The sequence below is a fragment of the Vipera ursinii genome, assembly GCF_947247035.1.
Source record: "Vipera ursinii genome assembly, chromosome: 2".
NCBI classification, from domain to species: domain Eukaryota; kingdom Metazoa; phylum Chordata; class Lepidosauria; order Squamata; family Viperidae; genus Vipera; species Vipera ursinii.
In genome coordinates this window covers 186,670,395-186,687,208 of record NC_139513.1, presented here as the reverse complement: position 1 = coordinate 186,687,208, position 16,814 = coordinate 186,670,395, and the positions used below count along the sequence as shown (strand labels likewise).

Below are 16,814 nucleotides of genomic sequence, written 5' to 3'. Positions count from 1 at the left end.
CTTGTTGACTCTCTGCCTATGTATATACAGTATAATATTACTGAATAATACTAAATCTTAAAATTAACCCTATCTGAAACAATGTAATAGGATTAAGATTGTGGGTTGTTTTCCCAAGAGCAACGACGCGTCCTAGCAGATTCCCTACCCAAGGGTATTGAATCGATCCGCGCCCAAAGTTGTAGTAAGTTTTTAGTAAAAATAATCAGCTCCAACCACATTTTAGCCTGTTATGTCGAGTGAATTCAGACCATATGGATTTATCTTGTGACCTCCCCTCCTCACCCTAAATTCGAGCGAAATGTTTGGCATTTATCGGTCACCGATAAATGAACAAGTGAAACTGTAGGCGGGACTCACCTTGAAAAGAGCTTGAAAGGAGCAGTGTAACAGGACAGAATGAACGCCCCGTATTAAAAGTAAGAATCATTTGCTGGGTCCCTAACTACGCAAGACTAGCTTTTTTGCTCTGCAGTTTCGCCCCGCCGTTAAAGATTTTTGCCATTCAGGGACTTATATATTAGCAACATCGGGACCAGAGCGGAATTGTGCGGGACTCGGTTGATATTACTTATCACTTACAATTTTGTCCCCTCAGGGAATGTGCCTGCAGCAAACAATTGCCCAGCAAATCAAACTGTTCTGCTCTCACTAAACCATAAAAAAATCAGATATGACATTATGAGAATCCAATCATACACATTCTGTTGTATGTCGACGAACCAGGAAGAATCGAAAAAAACGTGTACATCTTTTAAAATCTCTCAGGGTCTCTGTTAACCAAAATCACTTCTTTATAGCTTCAAAGTGGTGTCGGTGGAGATCTCCCCCAGTGGCGCAAACATGCGATTAACCGAAATCGAGGCGTTCAGCAGGCGGCTATTCAGGCATGTTGTGCGATGGAATTACGTAAAAATACCAAGCCTAGGCATCAAATTCCGATTCCCTAACAAACGGCAAAAAAAAAGCTGCTTTCATGAAGCTCCGCCTCCAACCCAGTAAAAAGCTGCGAGAGACGGAGGGAAGCATTTCGTACTCTCTTCCTTCGGCTTTCTCCCGATTTCCTTTTCTAGGCCGCACCAGCCACCTGAGCCATGAAGGACGAAGGCTGGCAACTATCTACAGTGGCCTGGGGAGCTGCGCTTTTCGTTCTGCTTTATTTAGGTTTTGTGCGGCGTGTTACTGGTGCTGCTGGCACCGCTTTTTGCCGCCGACGGTCGGGCCGCTTTGAAAAACCTAGGAATCCCCCTGTGGACGTGGTGAGTGAGGTCTTAAAGACAATTGCACGTTTGAGGAGCGATATTCGCACCACCCATGCTATTTCTGGTAGGATTGATTATCTGCAGGAGGCAGTGAGAGACAGAGGGGCTGAGCCGTATAGTGGTTGAAAGTCGGACACGACTGAATGGCTGACGACGACGACAACTGAGTACACTTACCCAGGCTGGTACTTTTCGCTGCAGACATTATAGGAGAGTTGTGGCAGAAAATCAGAAGGAGTGTAGTTAACTTCCAATTAATCCATTTTATGAAAACATGCAAACTTTTCTGAGTATATCATGAATCTCAGGAAAGCTTATACCTTTTTATAAAATTGTCTTTATGACAAAAAGAGCAGATATAAATGGGCATCATGTCTGGAGGTCATTTTGAACATGCGCAAAAAAGCATGTGACGGCCCCTTTGCTGTCCCAGGAACTCTTCAACAAAAGAGCCCTTGAATGCTTTCCTTGGGCAGTAAAGATGACAAGCAAGTACTGGAGTATATAAAACCAAACTGGAAGGCAAAATTCACAAAATTCTGCATTACTTATATGAGCCTTGCAGACAAACTAACTGGAAAAGGCAATTATATTTGGAAGGGTCAGGCCCAGTGGTGGGATTCAGCCAGTTTGCACCAGTTCAGCAGAACTGATAGCTAATTTTTTGTTGCCCACGCCCAGAATGGACTTTCGGAATCGGCATCCACACAGAAGCAGTTGTTCACATATTTGAATCCCACCACTGGTCAGCCCTCCCAAAGCATGATGGGTATATATATACCACGGGTCGGCAACCCGCGGCTCTTTGAGCCGTCTCCTGCGGCTCCCAGCCGCCCGGTGCGCGCGCACCTCTTTGAACGGGCAGTGGTGCGCGCGCACCTCTCCAAATGGAGAGTGGCACCGCCCGTTTGGAGAGGTGCGTGCGCACCTCCCCGAATGGGCGGAGGTGCGCGCGCACCTCTCAGAATGGGCAGGGGCGCTGCTCTTTGAGGAAGCTGCCGCGGCCCGTCTGCAAAGCTGCTGAAAGCGGTAGCTTTGCAGACGGGCCGTCGCCGTCGGGCAACCGGGAACCGGTTCCATCTCACTTTTTTAAAAAAATGGCAACCGCGTGAGTCCGCGCATGCGCAAAAAACCCGTTTTGCGCATGCGCAAAACTTGTTTTGCGCATGCGCATGCATGGACACACGCACGCGGCTCCCACTTTTTTTAATTTGTGATGGAACCGGTTCCCAGTGGCTCTTTTCCTTTTTTAGGTTGCCGACCCCTGATATATACCATCAAAGCTGACATAGCATAACACAACTGAAAGTAGCTGTACAAAATTGGAAAATGTAGAGAGAGTGAGTCCTTGGACATGATTGAATGGATAGTATCACTAATAAACCATGTGGTGTACTTTATGCATGATAATGAGTGTTTGAGTCCTTTTCTATAAAAAGGATTTAAAAAAGCTACTAAATCTGTATAAATTAACTTGTCAGCTAATATTTAATACATAATCTATGTCTTCAAAAACACATTAAAATGACATTCTAAATCTGTTGGAAAGTAAAGATCTTGGTAAAAAGAAATTGTGGCTTCTAACAAAGGGGGTAAAGGGAGTAAGAATATATGTGAAAAGTTTACCCTAGATGCTAGAAAAAACAAGTGGGGGGGGAAGATTCATAATAGTAAGCATTCAGACTGAAGCTGAGAAAATAACAATTACCTCAAATTATGTTAACAAAATTCTATAAAAGATTTTTCAATTATTAAATTCATCAAAAGTAATTTATCCCTGGAGAAATGTATGATTTTTTTCTCCTACATGTAGATATATGTATTTCATCTAAAAAGATTTCCAGCAAATTCCCCTGTACTCTCCAAATTTCCTCTCAGACTGTATATCATCTTTTTTGAATATATGGAGATATCTTATATCTTACAGAGAGGGAATACACTATTTTATATAGAATAAGATATTAGGTTAAATACTTAGGAATTTATTTGACAATAAGGAATATATAAGGATTTATTTAAAAATATACACAGAGCTGAAAAAATGTGATTTCTAGCTTTTCAATGCCAAATTATTTTTAGCTCTGAATTAAGTTGTATTTAAGATTTATATTAGATTTAGATATCTTTGAAATTACAGTAATATGCTGTGGTAATTATTTTGGAGGGGCAGCTGTATTAATTTGATTTAAAAACAAAACAGTTTAACTAATGGATTTATGGGGACAATACTTCTGTAACCAGTATGTGTTTTTATTTCTAGTGGTCCCCCAGACTGTCTGGCTTTCCTCTACAGGTTTGTGTGCACCTGGCCAATACAGTGAGTATCCAGCCTTTCCTCCTCCTTTTTTACTTTTTCTTTTACTGCTTTGGGTGCCAAGGGAGATACAAAGTTCTGATTCTTGCACTTCTAGTGGCCTCAACCATTGTTATTTGATGCTGTTGTCGTGTATCTTTGATGTTGTCTCTTCATCTTCTTCTGAGTCTGCCTTGTGTTCTTTGGATTCTCTTTTTGTAAATGCCTTTTATAGTATAGAATCCCAAGACCAATATGGTTAAAAGTTGTGCTCTTCAAACTACAACTTCTATATCTATAGCATATCTCTTGATTTTCAGTGAGGATTATCAAAGGTAAGGCTAAGCAACTTGGTAGTTTCCAGATGATTTGGACATAAATTTCCAATTTGTCCTCTTGATCTTAAGTCTAAAAAGCAAAGTAATACCAGTTAGCAAAAAGGTAACAAGAACAACTTAATCTTATTTTCCAATCAAATTGTAGTGTATAATCAGTAAATTATTTGCAAAATATCTGTTTCAAAAACTTGCTGATTGGTTGAGCTGAGGGAAACAAATAGCTGCAGAATAAACAGGTTTTAGATTAGGCTTTTCAAGAGTGGACTATCTGTGAAATAACCTGTCAGATGCCTATCTTCGCTTTCTTTGAAGCTTGCCAGCAACTGCCATAAAGAGTGGGGAGGGGCCATTTGGGAGGGGAAAAATGCTGGATTGTGAAAGAATGGTGTGAGAATTTGTGGAGTATGGACACTAACAGTAACCAGAGGTGCCAAACCAAGCCATCTGCCTACCCTCAAGGACACCAGGCTTGGGAGAGGAATTTACAACTGCGCCTGAGGCACCAGGTTCCCAAAACATCCGACCAGGACTGGATTGAACTGCTCTGGCCAGGGAGAGGGCTTTGGACATTGGGGATCGCTTTCAATATATGATTTTTGCACAGGTTTCCTCAGAGCTTGCCTTTTGCAAGCTGCACTCAGTATCTCTAGTAAAAGAACTTTTCCTCTATCATCCATGGAGTCAAGGGTCGTTCTTGCCTAGGGAGTAAACTGTGGCAAGTCTGATACAATGCCAGATAATCTTTGATTCCATCTCTATCAGTAACATTAAAAATGAAGGCATTATTTGATGCAATTCTCTGACAGGCTATGGCAGAAATTTGCAGCCTTTCCTGTTGACCACCATTCTTTGTGATTAATCATAATGCTTCATAAAAAGCTTCATGCAGGTTAGATGAACAAATGCCAGAGAATTGACAACAACTTTCCAACCTCCAAAAGAGTCAAGCAGAGTCGAGAGTCGAGTTATGTATCCTGATTCTCCCTATTATTTAATGTTTATCATAATGACATTGTATACAATGAGGGAAAAATTATTTGATACCCTGCTGATTTTGTATGTTTGCCCACTAACAAAGAAATGATCAGTCTATAATTTTAATGGTAGGTTTATTTTAACAGTGAGAGACAGAATAACAACAAAAAAATCCAGAAAAACACATTTCAAAAAAGTTATAAATTGATTAGAATAGAGTTGAGTAGAGTAGATGTTATGTATTAGGCTTTATTGGAACACCTAAAGCTTTGTATAAGAGTCACCACCAGGAGGCGTTGAACTGTAACTGTTTTGGCGGGAAGCATTTTCGGCGGTAAACAGGTTCAATCTGATTGGTTGGTTGAGTACCTGGCCAGGTATATCAAGAGTGCAGGTAGCCCCTATTCCCCAGTACAGTCACTTCCACCAAATGAGCTGTTATGTTGTACTACAGAACAGTGGCGACGAGGGTGGGATCCTGCTTCGCATTAAAGAGCTGAATTCACGAGGAGACGGCTTCGTGTGCTGGAGGAAAGAGGCATCTTTCCCCCCCCCTTCTACGGCCGGCTAGTTTCCACGCTAGCGGCCTCACATACTCAGAACCTACCGTCTGAGTCAGCGGAGCAGGATCCGAGAACAAGAGGAAGATGCCAAAGGTCGGCCAGCCCAGAGAATTCGACATCTGCCATCCCGAACGATGGCCATCACACCTGGGGCAAGTTGAGAACTATCTCCGGGCGAACGAAATCACCGAGCACGGCCTAAAAGCAGCGACCTTGCTTTGCATAAGCGGGCCTGCCACATTCAACTTGACCAAAAGCCTATTCGCACCGACGCCAATCGAAACCGTCTCATACAGAGACCTCACGCTAAAGCTGAACGGGCATTTCAAGCCCCGTATGTCCGAGCTGGCCTGGCGGTTCCGGTTTGACCAGAGGGTACAACAGCCGGGCGAATCTGCGTTGGAATTCACTGCGGCCTTGCAACAGGCCGCCCACCTCTGCAAGTTCTCCAACCTGGACAAGGGACTACGGGACAGGCTTGTGTGCGGCCTAAGAGACAAGCGTCTGCAACAGAGGCTTTTCGCAAGGCCCGATATAACTCTCTAAGATGCTCAAGGTGAGATCTTGTCTGACGAGGCGGCCGGAGGCACGGTGCAAGCGGTACAGACTCTCCTGCCCAGCAGCCCAGAGGAAGCAATGCACAACGAAGGCGCTACGTATGGCGAGCACACAGATGAGGAACAACCCGACATTGACCAGATCCAGCGAAAAATGGAACAACGGGTTTGACAACGCGAGCACAGGGAGAGCCAGCATAAGGCAGCTTTTTTCCCCGAAATGCGGAGGCTGCGGAGGCAACCACGCACAGGTGAACTGCAAGTTCCGGTCGGCCACGTGTCGGGCCTGTGGAAAAGTGGGCCACATTGCAGCGGTCAGCCATAGCCGTTTCTGAGAGGGCCTACCCAAGCAACAGTCAGAGAACTCGTGGAAAGGTACCGGGGCCCGGAGCTTGAGAAGCATGGGGTTTTTCGAAAGGCGGAGGGCCATCTGCCAAACTGGGGCCCGCCAGCTGCTTAAACCCAAACTAAAATTGGAAGTCCATTTACAAGGCATTCCTTGTAAAATGGAGCTAGACTCCGGCTCTGCAGTCTCGATTATTTCCGATGAGACGTTTAAATTTGTTTGCGGCCGGAGCAAGCAGTGGGTTAAATTGAGGCCCTCCAGTATCATGTTCACCGATTTCCAAAATGCCCCAGTAAAAGTTAAAGGGGAGGCCACCCTTTCCGTGCGGTTTAAGAGGTTTCAGGGGCACTTGGATTTTATTGTAGTCGAAGGCCGTAGGACCAGTTTAGTCAGGTTGGACTGGTTTGAGGCATTGGGCATTGTAATATCTGGCATCCACAGAGTGCAGGGAAACAACATCGAATCTGTCTGCAAAGAGTTTGCAGACGTATTCGATAGTAAGCTGGGAAGGTACACAGGGACCCCCATCTCATTTAAATTAAACCCCAGTGTCTTACCCATTAGAATCAAACCCAGGAGAGTCCCCTTTGCACTCAAGCACAAAATTGAAAAAGAGCTAGACAAACTAGTAGAACGGGGTCCTGCAGCCAGTAGACAGGGGAGAGTGGGAGACCCGATAGTCACCCCCCCTCAAAGCTAACGGGGAGATCCGTATCTGTGCCGATTATAAATGCACCCTAAATAAGGCCCTAAACCAGCACGCTTACCTGGTCCCCACGGTCAGCCACGTTCTCGCTTCCCTCCAAGGAGGCGCCATCTTTGCTAAACTAGACCTCGCGCAGGCGTACCAGCAGCTGCCAGTTACCATGGAGACTGCAGCAGCACAAACAATTGTAACTCATAAGGGAGCCTTCAGAGTTAACCGCCTGCAGTTTGGCGTAAGTGTAGCACCAGGAATTTTTCAGGAGGTAATGGAGCAAACACTTAAGAGCATCCAAGGCGTGTGCCCTTATTTTGACGATGTCCTCATTGCAGGAGAAACAGAGGAAGTGTTAGCAGACAGACTTAGGACAGTTTTAAAGAGGCTTCGCTCTGCAGGTCTCAAACTAAAAAGAGACAAATGCAGCATAGGGGTCACATCCACAGAATTTTTGGGGTTCAGGATCGATGCCAGTGGGATTCACCCCGCAGAATCCAAAGTAAAGGCAATTAAGATGGCCCCAACTCCCAAAAACAAGGCTGAACTGCAAGCCTTTCTGGGATTATTAAACTTTTACTACTCCTTCCTACCCCACAAAGCAGCCATAGCTGAACCCCTGCATAGGCTCCTTGATAAAAAAGTTGCATGGAAATGGACCAATGTCCATGACAAAAGCTTCTAGGACCTAAAGGCTCTTCTGTCCAACAAGTCCACAGTCACCCATTTCATAGAAACAAAGCCCATCTGCGTTGCTTGCGATGCTTCACCATATGGAGTGGGAGCAGTGCTAAGCCATCTGGAGGAAAATGGCAAACAGGTCCCCATTGCATATTACTCGAGAACCTTGTCAGGGGCAGAGAGGAACTATGCTCAAATAGACAAGGAAGCCCTGGCAATAGTGGCTGGGGTCAAAAAAATCCATGACTACCTGTATGGTAGGGAATTCACAGTGTTCACGGACCATAAGCCTCTATTAGGCTTATTCATCACTGACAAACAAACCCCCCAAATACTGTCCCCAAGGATGCTCAGATGGTCCATATTCTTATCGGCTTATAATTTCAAATTGGTTCATAAGCCCGGGAAAGAGATGGGTCATGCGGATGGCCTAAGTAAGCTACCCCTAGCAAATAGAACCAGATCCAGCGCCAGCTGCACAGATACTGGCAATCCAAGAGTTACCAGAATGCCCTATCCATGCAAAGGACATTGCAGCAGAGACAGCCTCAGACAAAATCCTGAGCAGAGTCCAGTCGTGGGTATTGACAGGGTGGCAGGATAAAAGTCCAGGCCCGGAATTCCAAGCATATTTTGTAAGGAGGCATGAATTCTCCTCACATAAAGGATGCCTGTTGTGGGTTAGTAGGGTTATTATACCATCAACGCTGAGAGAGAGAGTTCTGCAGTCTCTACATGAAGGGCACCCTGGCATAGTTCGCATGAAGGCTTTAGCAAGGAGCTACCTTTGGTGGCCAGGGTTAGATAAGGCAGTGGAAGAGCAGGTACAGGGATGCTACACTTGTCAAAGGTCCAGACCTGAGATGCCCCAAGCGCCTGTCCACAAATGGGAGGCGACACATACACCCTGGTCCAGGGTCCATATAGACTATGCTGGTCCATTCCAAGGACAGCTTTTCCTAATAGTAGTAGATAGCCACTCAAAAAGGCTGGAGGTAGTGCCAGTCCCAAATATTACCACAGCCAGAACAATCCAAGTGCTCAGGAGACTTTTTGCCACATGGTCTGCCTGACATTGTGGTATCAGATAATGGGGCTCAATTTACCGCTGCTGAATTTCAGGCCTTCATGAGAGCAAACTTGATTAGACACGCCATATTCGCGCCCTTACACCCGTCGACTAATGGACAAGCAGAAAGGATGGTGAGAACAACCAAAGACGCACTCAGGCACATCATCATTGGTGATTGGCACCACAGGTTGGCGGAATTCCTATTATCACAACACACCATACCATGCACAGCCACGGGGAAGAGTCCTGCAGAGCTCTGTTGGGGCAGACGCCTCATCACCAAACTAGACAGGCTTCACCCTGAGAGAGTGGCTTCTGAGTCCGCGCAACCCCAAACCCCAAGAGAACTACACCCGGGTGACTTGGTTTGGGCCAGGAACTACGGTCCAGGACACTTGTGGATTTTGGGGGTGGTGGTAAAACTGGGCCCTTATCTTACGTAGTAGGGGTGGAGGGGGGTCGTCAGGTCAGACGGCACATAGACCAAGTAAGGAAAAGAGTTCCAAAATGGTCAACAAGCGACCACGGGGAAAATTTACCCCTCATTGAGTTTCCAAGCTGGCACACAAGCTAGCTCACATTCCCCCTACCAGCACCACCAACAAACAACGGTGTCCGAGGCCGAGGAGGACCAGGAGAACCCCAATCAACCTGGACAGCAACCCTCCCAGGACCGCAGGGCTAACCCTGCCACAGGGTCTGACTATGGGGTGGGTCCACCAGAAACGGTCAGCCAGAGCTTACCTGTTGACTCTCCAGTTCAGGAGAACTTGGACGTCCAGGATATGCCGAGTAAGGCGCCCGCCCACAAGGGGGGCCTAAATCGTTCATCTCGGCCCCATAGGCCACCCGCGTACCTCACTGACTAAGTGCGCAAATAAGGGAAGCTGGGTGGCTAGGTCCATTGGGAAGATGGTTGTCATGAATGTAAGTTCATTGCATATGTATATTGTTTTATCCTTAAGGGGGAAGGGGTGTTATGTATTAGGCTTTATTGGAACACCTAAAGTTTTGTATAAGAGTCACCACCAGTAGGCGTTGAAGTGTAACTGGTTTGGTGGGAAGCATTTTCGGCAGGAAACAGAGGTTCAATCCGATTGGTTGGTTGAGTACCTGGTTAGGTACTAGCCAGGTGTATAAAGAGTGCAGGTAGCCCCTATTCCCCAGTACAGTCACTTACACCAAATAAAGAGCTGTTATGTTGTACTCATTGTCTCGGCGTCCTTCCTGCTCTCCGGAACCCACTACACCACAGTAGATATGGAAGGGACCCTGGAAGTCTTCTAGTCCAGCCACCTGACAGATGATTGTCTAGTCTCTTCTTAAAAATCTCCAGTGATGGAATTCCCACAATTTCTGGAGGCAAGCTGTTCCACTGGTTGATTGTCCTCACTGTCAGGAAGTTTTTCCTTAATTTCAGGTTGCTTCTCTTTTTGATCAGTTTCCAACCATTGTTTCTCCTCCTTCCCTCTGGTGCTCTGGTGAACAACGTGATCCCCTTGTCTTGTACGCTGTCTACTTAATCAAATGCCTTACTGAAATCTAAGTATACAACATCCACAGCATTTCACTGGTCTATTAGTTTAGTCAGTTTATTGAAGAATGAAATAAGATTCATTTGGCATGATCTGTTTTTAACAAACCCATGCTGGCTACTAGTTATGACTTCGTTTGCTTCTAGTTGTTCGCAGATCTGTTTTTTGATTATCTTTTCTAGGATCTTCCCTGGTATTGATGTTAAACTGATTGGTCTGTAGTTTCCTGGGTCCGTTTTTCCCCCCCTTTCTTGAAGATGGGAACCACATCAGCCCTTTTCCAATCCTCAAGTACATCCCTGGTGCTCCAGGATTTTTGAAAGATGTGGTGCAATGGTTCTGAGATAACATCTGCCAGCTCCTTCAGAAATCTGGGCTGTAATCTGTCTGGTCCTGGTGATTTACATTCATCAAGGTTGGATAGGTGTTCTCTTACCCATTTTCTTGCTTATTTTAATTTTTGTTTTTAGTATGTTTTTTGCACTGGTTTTTTTGGTATGCTGGGGTATAGTTTCTTTTTATGTGAAGACTGATACAAAGAATGAGTTAAGCAGCTCTGGTTTCTCTCTGTTGCCTATTATTTCCTTGCCATATTTTCTCTTTAGTGGGTCTATAGTTTTCTTGACTTTTTTCTTGTTAATATGTTGAAAGAAACTTTTTTATATCCTTGATTTCTGTTGCAAGTCTTTGTTCGTTCTGAGCCTTTGCTTACCTGACTTTACCTTTGCATGTTCTGGCTGTCAGCTGATAATCGGCCTTAGTTATGTGCCCCTCTTTCCACTTTTTGTATTTGTCCTTTTTGTCTTTCAGTTTGTCAGAGAGATCTTTGTGTAGCCATTTGCATTTTAATGAGTGAAATAGGTATTTGACCCCTTCACAAAACAAGACTTACTACTTGGTGGCAAAACCCTTGTTGGCAATCACAGAGATCAGACATTTCTTGTAGTTGGCCACCAGATTTGCACACATCTCAGGAGGGATTTTATTCCACTCCTGTTTGCAGATCCTCTCCAAGTCATTAAGGTTTCGAGGCTGAGGCTGATGTTTGGCAGCTGGAACCTTCAGCTCCCTCCACAGATTTTCTATGGGATTAAGGTCTGAAGACTGGCTAGGGCACTCCAGGACCTTAATGTGCTTCTTCTTTTTGCCTTGGCTGTGTTTTTTGGGTCATTGCCATGCTGGAATACTCATCCACGAATTTTCAATGCCTTAGCTGAGGGAAGGAGGTTCTCACCCAAGATTTGACGGAACGTCCATCATTCCTTTGATGCAGTGAAGTTGTCCTGTTCTCTTACCAGAAAAACACTTCCAAAGCATAATGTTTCCACCTCCATTTTTGATGGTGGGGATGGTGTTCCTGGCTCATAGGCAGCATTCCTCCTCCTCCTGCAAACACAGCGAGTTAAGTTGATGCCAAAGAGCTCAATTTTGGTCTCATCTGACCACAACACTTTCACCCAGTTCTCCTCTGAATCATTCAGATGTTTATTGGTAAACTTTAGATGGGCCTGTACATGTGCTTTCTTGAGCAGGGGGACCTTGCGGGAGCTGCAGGATTTCAGTTCTTCACGGCGTAGTATGTTACCAATTGTACCATTGAGAAGATCTTCCTGTGTAGTTCTGGGCTCATTCCTCACCATTCTCATGATCATTGAAACTCTACGAGGTGAGATCTTGCATGGAGCTCCAGACCGAGGGAGATTGACAGTTATTTTGTGTTTCTTCCATTTGCGAATAATCACACCAACTGTTGTCACCTTCTCACCAAGCTGCTTGACGATAGTCTTATAGCCCATTCTAGCCTAGAGTAGATCTACAATCTTGTCCCTGACATCCTTGGACAGCTCTTTGGTCTTCACCATGGTGGAGAGTTTGGAATTTGATTGATTGCTTCTGTGGACAGGTGTCTTTTATACAGGTAACAAGCTGAGATTTGGAGCACTCCCTTTAAGAGGATTTCTGGGAGCCAGAAATCTTGCTCATTGATTGGGGAACAAATACTTATTTCAGTCATTAAAATGCAAATCAATTTATAACTTTTTTGTTGTTATTCTGTCTCTTACTGTTAAAATAAACCTACCATTAAAATTATAGATTGATCATTTCTTTGTCAGTGGGCAAATGTACAAAATCAGCAGAGGATCAAATAATGTTTTCCCTGACTGTACGATTTTGTCAAACCAACATCTTTCACCTCTTTGCAGCCTAAGTGAGTCTGTAACCAAATCATTGGATAGTAATGATACTGTGTCAGACCATGTTGGTTGATGACTAATGAACAGTTTTCTTTCATCTTTTGAAAGTATATTTTTGCTCTATTAAGTCATAAAAGTTGAGTTATGAAAACAAATCTAATCAAAAGTGTTATTTGATAAATTTATTTTTATCTAAACATTTCAAGGTTTATAACTGAGTTTTAAAGAGAAGGATGCTTCTGTTTCATTTTTGCCCTCATACTTTTCTGGAATCTTGGGTGGTGACACACAACAAAGAATTCTTAGTTATCCATGGTTTTATTGAGTGCTGTATAACAACATTTTGTTGAATCAAATACTTACAAAGTTCCATCAAGAAACATGAGGGGAGAGAAGAAGATGGATTGTGACCCATGGGTACATGGAATGTCTTCCAATCAAGTCCTTGTCTGTCCCTCTCTTTTTATAATGTGTTAGTACTCGCTACAGTATTTCAGCTGTACCGTCATTCATTATTGTTGGGCTAGGTACTGTTTGATGTGATGTGATGTTCAGCTACTAGTCAACTTCCTGCCTATTCTAGAATTTGTGATTTTTACATAGCCAGAGCTGCATTGTTTGGATGCCTTTTGTTGTTGTGTTCTCTTTGTTTTGCTTGGATTATTGTTTCTATGTCACACTATTGAGTTCAGATGGAGTCCATGCATTTTGTAACATCCTCTGTGCAACACATTAGACTCCAGTTAGGAATAATTCTCTTCACCAGCTAAGGAAGAAACAGGCATGATTTAAACTCTATGAAATAATTCCCTGAGATGTTACATATCCAATACAAGCCCTATTTTTGTAAAATAAAAGCTTATTTTATTTATTGATCAAATTTATATGGCCATCTCATGGGAAATCTCTCTGAGCAGCATACAACAATTCCTGCACCTGTTTCCTACCTGTGTGGTGTAATAGGTTTGAAGCCACTTTCTTTTGAGAATGGGGGAAATTATTTTTGCTATAACTGAATCACTGTAGCAGATCAATATTGTGCAATCTGGCTTTGGTGAAAGCAGAATGAGTGTCCCTTATGTTCAGTGTAGAGAAAGATGCTACCTGCATGTGTTTGTGTTTAGCCCTTTAATGCCCAATTATGTTCAGTCTTTGTTGAAAGAAGAATCAATATAGAAAAAAGAAATAAAAATTCTTTCTTTTTGTTGTTTTTTTCATTGTAGGCTTTTGGACAACTTTTTTTAGTGCCATTTTTAATGCAGTAAGTACTATTTTACTAACTGAATTATGTAATAGAGACAAAGTGCAAGTAGAGTAAAATGGAGAACATGAAAAACTCAAATTGAATGAGTCATGCACTGTAATGGGAGACAGAGAGCTTTTTCACTGTAGCACTAGTTTTTCTAGGCTAACAATCTGATACTTTTAAACAATACATAATTTATTTTAATTCCATTTATATCCCACCCTTCTCCGAAGACTCAGAGCGGCTTACAAGCTTAGCAGTAACGTTTCTATTTTACATATACACCAAGCAGTACAGTTTCTACAATAGCTTCTTGATGTGGTTCTGTATTGTGTTGGAGTGTAGAGTTAAAAATCTATTAAATATTAAAAAGTTCAAAATTTGCATAACATTCAGTAATTGAACATACTGTCCATTCAGCTAGGCCTAATGATTTGCCATTAATTTGAAACTTTTGAACACATGGAAGATGTTTAAGATATTACAGATAGTCTTTGACCTATGACTGTTCAGTGAGTATTCCAAGTTATGATGGCATTGAACAAATGGTGGTTATGACTGGATCTTGGAGTCTGGCTGTTCCACTATCTCCACAGTGATCACAGTCTGGAAGTTTGACAACCTGTTTGCACTTAAAATTGGTTGCCAAGCACCCTGCAATCACATGATCGCTGTTTGCTCAGAACGTCAGTGGGGAAGATGGCAGGGAAGATCACAAGTCACTGGGATAAATCTCCCCCATCCCTTTACCCTCCACCATCCCTCTGCACTTATGCAAGCCACTTACGCACTTTCTCCCATCTGTGCTGCATCTCTGAGCATCCTCCCAACCCTTGTGGCACCTCTTGCACATCTCACTGCAGCCTTTCTGACTGCAACATGCATAAATTCCAGTCCCAATTACTATTACAGGGACAGCAAGGACTACTTGTCAAGGACAACCTGTACTTAAGCTTAGCATATGGTTTGGGCATGAAAGATAGATTTGGTGCTGTTATTATGCCCCTCTTTTTATCCTTTGAAGAGATGAAAAGCTTCCTATTGCAATTATGCCTTTGACAGGGCTGCTATTTAAATCAAGCCATGATCCAAACCATCTCACCTTTTACATTTGAAGGAAAAAGGAAGAAAAGAAGAAAGAGAGCCCAGGATTGTTTCCTTCTCATTACTAATCCATAGTTTTGAAACTGGTGTGAAGGTAGCCTGGATGCTGAAGGCAAATGGTCAGCTTGCTCTTTTCAGTCTGCCTGATCAAAGGACTCTCTTAAATTCTAGTACTTGCCTTACAGATAATGCAAGAGTACTAGAGTTTGCGCCATTCATTCAGTGACTGAAGTTACAGTGGCACTATATGAAGGGACTTATAATCAGTCTCTTCTGGCATCTTCAGAGACAAGGTTAGATGGCTGGCATCTTCAGAGACAAAAGTCAATGGGGAAGCCAGCAGGAAAGGTGACAAGAGACTTAAGAAAATCTCACCACTACCTTTCTTCACTCATATGCACTACATTTTCTTTTCCCCTTCATTCATTTACACTCACCAGAGCGCTTTCCCCTCAGTCTCCCTACATTCGCACACAGACATTCAACAAGCAGCACCCTCCTTACTCAGTCTCCCTATACTTACACACTCACACACATGCACACAATGCCCTCTTTTTCCACCCTCCTGTGCTCACATGAGTACGCACTCCACATCCTCTTTTCCTGGCTTCCTCAGGGTTATGCTGTGTTCCTGTACCCCAAACACATGGCCTACACCGGGCCTCCTGGGCTCTTCCTCCCCCCATGCCTCCCCCCTGTGCTTGTAAGGACCTGCCCCAATTGTCTTTTTCAGGAAAGCACGACTGTTGACTCCATGTGGTTAATCAAAAGAACTTTTACTGAGAAACAGTAGTTGCAATACAGCCAAGTGGAATCTGACATTCCTGTGCCAAGCGCCAAGCTATTCTTCCCACTCTGAAACCCAACCCCCCCCCACCACCACCAGTCCACCAGCAGCCAATACAGTGCCGCAAGATTGTTTTGAGAGTGTTGAGGTACAGGATAATGGGTCATCCTCAGGGTGCAGCGACCTTGTAGTCAGGCTAGAACCAGCTGGAAGGGAGTTCATCCCATCTCTGAGGACAATCACCCTCCCTAATTCCCATGAGGTTACAGCAAAAGTGAAAGCATACAAACAATGCTCTCCCTTCAACAGAATAGCAGAGCACCCAAAGGGGACCTGACAGTGATCCTTACCTAGGCCTCTCTCTGCTTCCTGCTTAATAACCCATATATCTTAGGGTTATGATGACAACCAGGACTGTCTGAATTATCACTAAGCATTGTAGTCTTATGATAATCACACTTAATGAGCACCTCACTTACCAATGGCAATCCTGCTTCCAATTCCCATCGTAACTCAAGGACTTCCTGCATGTGTTCTGGCTGACATTTTTCCTGCATTTCTTGACAGAGAAAAACACAGAAGCTGTGCATGTAAAATTGATCTCCTGGCTTTCACAGCTGATATCTGTTGAGCAGTTTTGAGTTTCAGGGTTTAGTAGCTATCCTCTAGACCAGAGGTCTGCAACCTTTCTCAGTTGGTGGACTGGAGGGAAAGGGAGGGGAAGCATTTTACGTGTGTGCACGCGTGCACACACACACACAAATAGAAATGGGGCTGCAAGCACATATGATGCAAACAGGGTGGTGCTAGCCCCTGCATTTTTGCCATGCAACACCCCGCTTGTGTAGCAGCAGTGGTGCTAGCGCGAGTGGGGGTGCGCTCACTGGCCAGCCTGTTCTGCAGGCCGGTGGCCAGCAGGCCATGGCCTGGTAGTGGACTGTGGACCACAGGTTGGGGACCCCTGCTCTAGACAACAGATTTCCTGACAATTTGCTGGCAGCTGTGACTGGCTTCTTCAGATGCAAGGTGGTCTTCTCCCTGTGCAATGGCCTTTTGTCTGCATAGCAGACCACTTTCTTCTGAAGATGCTAGCTATAGTTGATGGCACAATATTAGGAAATCTGTTGTTTAAACCAGAGTGTATATCTGATCAGTTCCAGCAA

The 16,814-nt window shown here is 44.1% G+C and overlaps 1 protein-coding gene across 13 annotated transcripts in view; it reads left to right on the top strand.

Annotated features, from left to right (window-relative positions):
• Positions 1–1,006: 1,006 nt before the first annotated feature.
• Positions 1,007–16,814, top strand: part of LOC310635483 (uncharacterized protein) — a 60,101-nt gene continuing 44,293 nt past the window's right edge. For all 13 annotated transcript variants that reach the window (XR_014491424.1, XR_014491425.1, XR_014491426.1 and 10 more), the window contains exons 1-3: positions 1,007–1,259; positions 3,523–3,579; positions 13,738–13,775. Coding sequence is in view for 4 of the 13 variants with exons in the window: in XM_083354467.1 (XP_083210593.1) it covers positions 1,095–1,259; positions 3,523–3,579; positions 13,738–13,775 (260 nt within the window). In the remaining 9 variants the exon portion in view is untranslated. The remainder of the gene's footprint in view (positions 1,260–3,522; positions 3,580–13,737; positions 13,776–16,814) is intronic.